At 36.0% G+C, this 6,737-nt stretch overlaps 2 protein-coding genes across 6 annotated transcripts; one reads left to right on the plus strand and one right to left on the minus strand.

The window, feature by feature from the left end:
* Positions 1–1,390: 1,390 nt before the first annotated feature.
* LOC125871018 (F-box/kelch-repeat protein At3g23880-like) lies at positions 1,391–5,495 on the plus strand. Of its 5 annotated transcripts, XR_007446965.1 has the most exons (3): positions 1,391–2,754; positions 3,248–3,302; positions 4,065–5,243. XR_007446965.1 is itself a non-coding variant. In XM_049551596.1 (1 exon), the coding sequence occupies exon 1, from the start codon at positions 1,474–1,476 to the stop codon at positions 2,680–2,682; it is 1,209 nt and encodes a 402-aa protein (XP_049407553.1). In that variant the 5' UTR covers positions 1,391–1,473; the 3' UTR covers positions 2,683–2,850. The 5 variants fall into 5 exon arrangements, 1 of the variants encoding a protein (XP_049407553.1); XR_007446963.1 differs by lacking the exons at positions 3,248–3,302; positions 4,065–5,243 and adding an exon at positions 5,262–5,495; XR_007446964.1 differs by lacking the exon at positions 3,248–3,302 and having other exon boundaries at positions 4,065–5,242.
* Positions 5,496–5,505: 10 nt separating this feature from the next.
* On the minus strand, positions 5,506–6,501 carry LOC125871036 (L-2-hydroxyglutarate dehydrogenase, mitochondrial-like). The gene is made up of 2 exons (XM_049551620.1): positions 6,144–6,501; positions 5,506–5,943 (listed from the first exon to the last, which is right to left on the minus strand). Exons 1-2 carry the CDS (start codon positions 6,342–6,344, stop codon positions 5,506–5,508), a joined length of 639 nt encoding a protein of 212 aa, XP_049407577.1. The 5' UTR covers positions 6,345–6,501.
* Between the last annotated feature and the right edge of the window lie 236 nt (positions 6,502–6,737).

The raw sequence follows: 6,737 nt of genomic DNA on the forward strand, positions 1-6,737 counted from the left end.
AATAACAACCTAGAACAAACTCAATCGACGACGGAATAATTCAACATGTGGACGAGATATGTTGAAGTTGGACAAGAAAAAATACTACCAATCCAACAAAGTGCAGTTACATTTTAAAGATCAGTTTTTTTTTACAAAAAAATAGATCACCTCTTGTTTTTCAAGTAGAAACTATATTTTGTTATTGTTTTTCAAATTTTTTTCTGGTGTAGTTTTTTGTGCGAATTTGCTATTGTTTGTGGTTCAATTCTAGTGTAGTTTTAGTGCAAATTAGGAGCTGCAGGTATGGTTCATTTTTGGTGCTGTTTTGGTGCTTTACTAGTGCAGTTTTGGTGAATTTCTAATGCAGTTTGGGTGCTTTTCTATTGTTGTTTTGGTGCAATTTTAGTGCAAATATGATGCAATTCTGATTTGAAATATGGAAATTTCTTTGTGAAGATTCAAGGGACCAAACAAATTGAAACCAAATATACATCATATTTGCTCCATAGCAAAATTCATTACATTGTAAAATAAAAAGATACATTATTCTATACTATGTCAACATGTGATTGCATTTCGAAACACCCGTTTTTTAATTATTTGATCTCAACTACTCTTGGCTTATTTTTTCCGCCTCTTATCTCAGATTCTCTATCAAAACTTGCATTTGATAAACTTCCGCTAGGTAGAGCTTGAATCTGCCTCGATCTTTTCTCTTCTAGATTATCGCGTGCCTCTAATTGTCTTCGAGCTCACTGATGTTTAGCATGTATATGTCATAATTGGGACAATCAAAATGATCAATGTGACAATTGGTCGAATATCTGGTGTGCAAAAACCTTGCCTATAGATACACATATATCAATAATGATGAAAAATGCTTTGCAAATGGAGAATTTTTCTTCTGCCTGAGACTTCCATTGAAGGAGATCAACAAAAAAAAAGGCATTCCTCAAAATCATTGAAACACCGCTGACATATTGAATATTACTTTTTGGTTTGTTTCATTTATGCAAATAGATGAAAGAAACAGAGCTATGGTGGATAAATTAGGTACTGATACTATTTGAAGGAGAACGAAGCAGGGAAGGTTTGAGTTCAGAAAGCATTTCTCACGTGCAAAGAAAAGTGCCGTAAAAAATTAGACGATTGTTTAGGGGAGTACTAAATATGCGCCAATTGTTGAAACATGAATGACTATTAATGCTCCATGTTAAAAGACAAGGATTACTTTGATTCTAAATTCAAAGATGAAAGGACTATTTTGAGCTTTTTCTCTCTCTATATATATAGGTTTTACTTTTTGAAAATATTTTTTTTCCAAAAACGAGTAAAAATATTTTAAATCAAAATTAAAGCCCAAAAGGTTGTCATCCTCTATAGGGTTAAAATATATTGTTGAAAAAACACTCCACAACAGCTGTGACTAGTACACTTTGGGAAAATTTCAGTCTCGGTAAGCATACGGAGCTCAAGTTTGTGGAAACCCAAATGGAATCTGAGGGAGATGAAGACACCCATCAACCCCCAAAATGGAGTAGACCTACAAAACAAGCTCAATTTTCTTCAACTTCAGAGAAAGATTCCTTCTTGACAATTCCTGTTCTTCCAGAAGAACTCATCACTGAAATCCTCTTAAGGCTTCCAGTGGAACCCCTTTTGAAATTCAGGTCTGTTTCGAAGTCTTGGCTTGCTTTGATCTCTAGCCCTGAATTTGTCAAGAGCCATCTTAGTGTATCTGCTAATAACAAAGATTACACTCACCACAGGGTGATGCGTAGTTTTAGAGGTACATTAGATCTTAAAGATTATACTCTTAGTTCTTTATTTTCTGAGTCTGTTACGGAGGTATTTGACTTGAATTATCGCATGACATCTGATGGATTGTATAACGAATGGCCTCACTCTGTAATGATTCTAGGTTCCGTAAATGGATTGATTTGTCTTGTGGGTGAGAGATATGATTTGTTTCTATGGAATCCATCAAATAGAAAGTACAAGAAATTGCCTGATCCTACATCTACAATGTGGTTTGAGCAAGGGCGAATTTATGGTTTTGGATATGATGAGTTTCATGATGACTATAAGCTAGTGGATGGCTTTTGTAGTGATGACAAATCCGGTCTAGGTGGGCTCAAAATATATAGTTTAAATAGTGATTCTTGGGGAAGTGTTGATGATCGTCAAAGTCAGGACGAAATCGATGTTTCAGGTAAGTTTGTGAAGGGGAAACTTCACTGGCCTACAGCTACTGTTGATCATCTAATTATTAACTACAAGGATTGGAATATCATTTCTTTTGATTTGGCTAATGAGAAATGGGGAGAAGTGGAGCATCCTTGCTATAGAGAGGGAGATATTGCTTTGATCCTGGGAGTGTTAGGAAGTGATCTTTCTGTTTTTTGTGATTATAGTAGCTCTCATGTAGATGTTTGGGTCATGAAAGAGTATGGGGTTAAAGAATCTTGGACAAAAATGTTTACCATCAATTATCCTGATCATCTAGTTGGGTATGGTCATGCACTTTCTCGGCCTTCTTTCATTTCAAATAAAGGTGAGATTTTGGTCGTGTTTATTTCAGCTTCTGTGATATGCAACCCGAAGGATGCTTCATTAAGATATTCAAAGGCTATCAACTTTTATGACTATCCTAAGGTAGCACTCTATGTTGAAAGTCTAGTTTGTCCTTTTTCTAGATAAGGTGTTACGGATGCAACAAAAGACAAAAGGCTGAAAAAGCTCAGATCAAGAAAACCGAGTAACAAATAACTTGTAAGAGTACTTTTTTTCTCAAGTTCTGTTAAATTCTGATTGTTATTTCACATATAGAACAAGACAAGTCATATAAAAGGACATCTTTAAACCGTATTGCTTGGAGATTTTGTTAGTCATTTTCCCTTTATGCACTATTTTCAAGGAACAATAAATTTGTCTTCGACTATGAACTAAGTGATGTTAGACATCTTTTCTCTTGTTCCACAGTGTTTTAAAGGAATGTTATGCCTCTAGACAGAGTAAAAATTAAAGAGCACCAGGAACATAGAACTTGTGGCATGTGAATGCACCGATAATGCTGAGGTCCTTCCCAGGGTTATTGTTTGATCTAGGGGCTTAATTAATTAATCTTTTATAGGTGAAACTTTATAAGTCAAAAAGAGCAAAATCGGTACTTCTGGAATAGGTATTACGGTCTGCATAGTATCTGCTTTTGGCTTTTCATGCTTCTGCTAATAGGTAGCTAACTGTTTATTTTCTTCTGGACCAGTTTTTATTTTGTCCTTGCTCCTACAGTCGTAGTTACTAGCTGTGTTTTTCTTCAGGTATTACGGTCTACCTACTATCTGTATGTTTCTTCTTGACTTGTTTTGGTGTTCTTGAGCCACTTTATAAGGGAGTACCTTGCTAGGGTAGTGTTTGATCTCGGGCTGCTTATTTTTACTTGTCTTCTTAGGTGAAACTTAAAGAGGGAAAAGACGAAATACGGGAATTACTGAATAAGAGTTAAAGTAAGACATACTATCTAGTTTGGTCCTTTTCCTTGCTGCTTATATCTTACTGTTAATTATCTCAAGGACTATCTTTTCATTCTGTTACATATTTAGTCAATGTGAATCTTCTTTCAGTTTGGTACTAAAGTTGACATGAAGTGGGTTGGAAGGAGAAAGCTGTTGAGGAAACACGTTAAGTTGTTATGATCACGCGAGTAGATTGGAGATACCAATGAACAGGGGAATCTAGAGAAATCGATTGGGATCTAAAGCTTTGTTTAAGATGTGAATGCACCCCAGGGTTATTGTTTGATCTAAGGGCTTCTTTAATTAATGTTTTATAGGTTAAACTTAATAAGGCAAAAAGATAAACTTCTGGAATGGGTATTACGGTCTACCTAGTATCTGATTTTGGCTTTTCTTGCTGCTGCTAATAGGTAGCTAACTGTTTATTTTCTTCTAGACTACTATTGATTTTGTCCTTGTTCCTAGTTACTAGCTGTATTTTTCTTCAGGTCTTACGGTCTACCTACTATCTATATTTTTCTTCTGGACTAATTTTGGTGCTCTTGACCGAGTCTATTTTGCCTCTAGATGGAGTACTCATAAAGAGGACCAGGGACATGGAAATAATGGCAGCAGAATGTGCCTAATCCTTGCTGGGGTAGTGTTTGATCTCGGGTGTACTTTTACTTGTCTTCTTAGGTGAAACTTAATAGGGAAAAAGACGGATTTAAATCTTTGTTTAAGATGATGCTGTCTTCTAATTACTGAAGTTCAACTCTTTTCGTCTTTGTTATTTTAAATAAGATGTGTCCCTGCTATAAAGAATTCTCTATCTTGTTGCCAAATAGTGTAGCAAATTGTATCTGTAACTTGACTTTTCTAAGAACTCTCAAGTGCTATGGTGATGTATTACCAAGTAAGAAATTAATAGCCTTGTTTAATGCATTTTACGGAAGGTCTATTTTGTCTGATATCAATGTACTAGCATGATTGTGTGACTTCTGACCGAAGTCAATGTAGCCGAGTATGTACTAACAAGGAAATTTTGCTAATCCTTTTAGGAAAATCATTTCAAGAATTTGGTACATATGGATTAACTAATTCTTGTGGTTCACTTTGTTGATTTCAATCCTTTGTCTGACACTAATTTGAGGGAACAATACGAGGGACAAATGTTTACTCAGTAACTGAGAGAACAATAAGAGGGGTGAAATGAGTCGTAACTGAGGTAACTTTAATTGTACATTTTGTGGAAACAATACGAGGGACAAATGTTGAAAAGCCAAAAGGTTTGTGTGTGGAAATTCTTGCGAGTTAGATTTTATGAAGCTGTGGAGGGTCATGCTTTCTGTGAAGTGCTCCAGCTCTGAATCAAATTACCCATTTTGGGCGGGTCAATATGTTACATGGGGATCAACATGAGTATATCTTGTGACCCTTTCTTAAGTTTTTATTTTCTTTTGCTATTTTTAAATAGACTACGCCAAACCATTTGTGCACCGTTTTCATGCAGTGTAGACTTGAGATTACTTAACTACCTTATTTTTGTTCATCTTCACTATTTAGAATGTGAACTGAAGCACCTTTGATATTTTTCAAATGTTGGGAAATGGAGCTCGTCTCTTTGCTCAAATAAGGCCAGCTTGTGTTTAGTACATGTTAAATGTAAAATGTGCCGGAGCTAGCTCTTCATGTGTTGCTTTCTAGATCTACCTTGCTTTTACTTATCATATGAGATGTCAGTGAGGTTTTTTTGCAATTTTTTCTGTATTATTGTACTTTCAGGAAGTGAAACAACTATGTTAGGAACAACGGAACAACTAATCCACCCCTGCTAACAGCATGGAGCGCAATGAAGAAACGTGGGCTTTCCCTTGTTTTTACAGTTCATTTGTGATGTACTAATGTTATTACCATGTGCAATGTATAGAGATAGACTTACCAACATTTGCTAATTGCATTTCACGATGAAAATGAGAACATGTTTTCCAACCTTCAATATGCAAAAATTTACATTATCAATGAGAACTTACATGTTGAGGAAGCTCGGAATATCATCAATTCCTTTTATCCATTCGACATCAGGACCAAACTTGATTTGGCCATTCAAATCCAAGGAAACATGCACTCCAAGGCCACCAACCTCAGGTATAGGATAAATCAAGTGCTTGAAAGGGGATTTCGTGTTTGAAAGTGTGAAGTAGCAACCACAAGCATAATGAGAAGCAGGTATAATACCGTCAGGTAGACCTTTCATTCGTTTTGCAATGGCTGGAGCGCTTAAACCTGCAGAATTCACTACAACCTTGGGAATAAGAATTAGTTCAGAGTCCAATTCAGAGCTCCCATTCCAGCTTGCAATGACATTGCTCTCAAAAACATGAATTTGAATTTGATTTCCTTCAATATGACCACCAATAACAGCAGTATTGTAAGAAAAAGTCGTCCCATGACTTTCAGCTTCGCCCTAAACCCATGGTATGGTCATAGTCCTGTCAATATTACATCAATGATTCTATAAAGGTAAACAAATAGAGATAAATCAAGCTCTTCTAAGTAAAGAGAGTTTTTTCCCCAATGTTCTAAAAAAAATGAGCTCTTTGGATGTTGATTAGCAAACAATCAATATGACAATATATTTGGAGACTGAATGATGAGAAGCATTACCACCAATGATAGCATCAAGGAATGACTATCCACTATTCCCGAGGAAGGCGACCATAAAGCTTTAATAAAACATTGCAATTCGGGTTCCAGTGTGGTAGCTTCATGCCCCTCCATCATTCTCAGACCCTCAACCCCATTTTGAATTCCTCGAGTCATGAGAGCGCTCAACCTTGGAACCTCTGATAATCCAGTAGCAACCATTAGCTTGCCTATCTACTTGTCTGGAATTTCATGGTCCTTGCAATACTTGTAGAACAATTCTCCATGTTGCATCCAATTGTATTCCCAGTTAGTTAGACACTCAACTTTCACCACTAAAGCTTAAGAGATACCTCTTATTTCTCCTCTTCCAAATAGCAGGAAATACTCACTTGATTATTAACTGTATAAAAATTCAAAGTGCCCATTCATGCTTACTCAGTAACTATAGAAGCAACATTAAAGCCATAGACAAGAAACCTGACTGATTAGCAGAATCAAATTCAAACTTTCAATTCAATCTTGATTGGGAATGTTCTGACTTCTGAAGCAAGATTACAGTAGAAGAATACAAGAAACTGGATTGATTGGCAGTATCAAAATCCAAACTTTAGC

This window comes from Solanum stenotomum, chromosome 7 (genome assembly GCF_019186545.1).
Source record: "Solanum stenotomum isolate F172 chromosome 7, ASM1918654v1, whole genome shotgun sequence".
NCBI classification, from domain to species: domain Eukaryota; kingdom Viridiplantae; phylum Streptophyta; class Magnoliopsida; order Solanales; family Solanaceae; genus Solanum; species Solanum stenotomum.

What these genes read in the sequence shown, in the direction of transcription:
- LOC125871036 (XM_049551620.1), bottom strand. Translation starts at nt 6,344, where the DNA reads ATGGTTGCTACTGGATTATCAGAGGTTCCAAGGTTGAGCGCTCTCATG. An exon ending in CCTTGATGCTATCATTGGTG is followed by an intron (nt 5,944 to 6,143) that starts GTAATGCTTCTC and finishes CCATGGGTTTAG; the next exon opens with GGCGAAGCTGAAAGTCATGG.
- LOC125871018 (XM_049551596.1), top strand. Translation starts at nt 1,474, where the DNA reads ATGGAATCTGAGGGAGATGAAGACACCCATCAACCCCCAAAATGGAGT.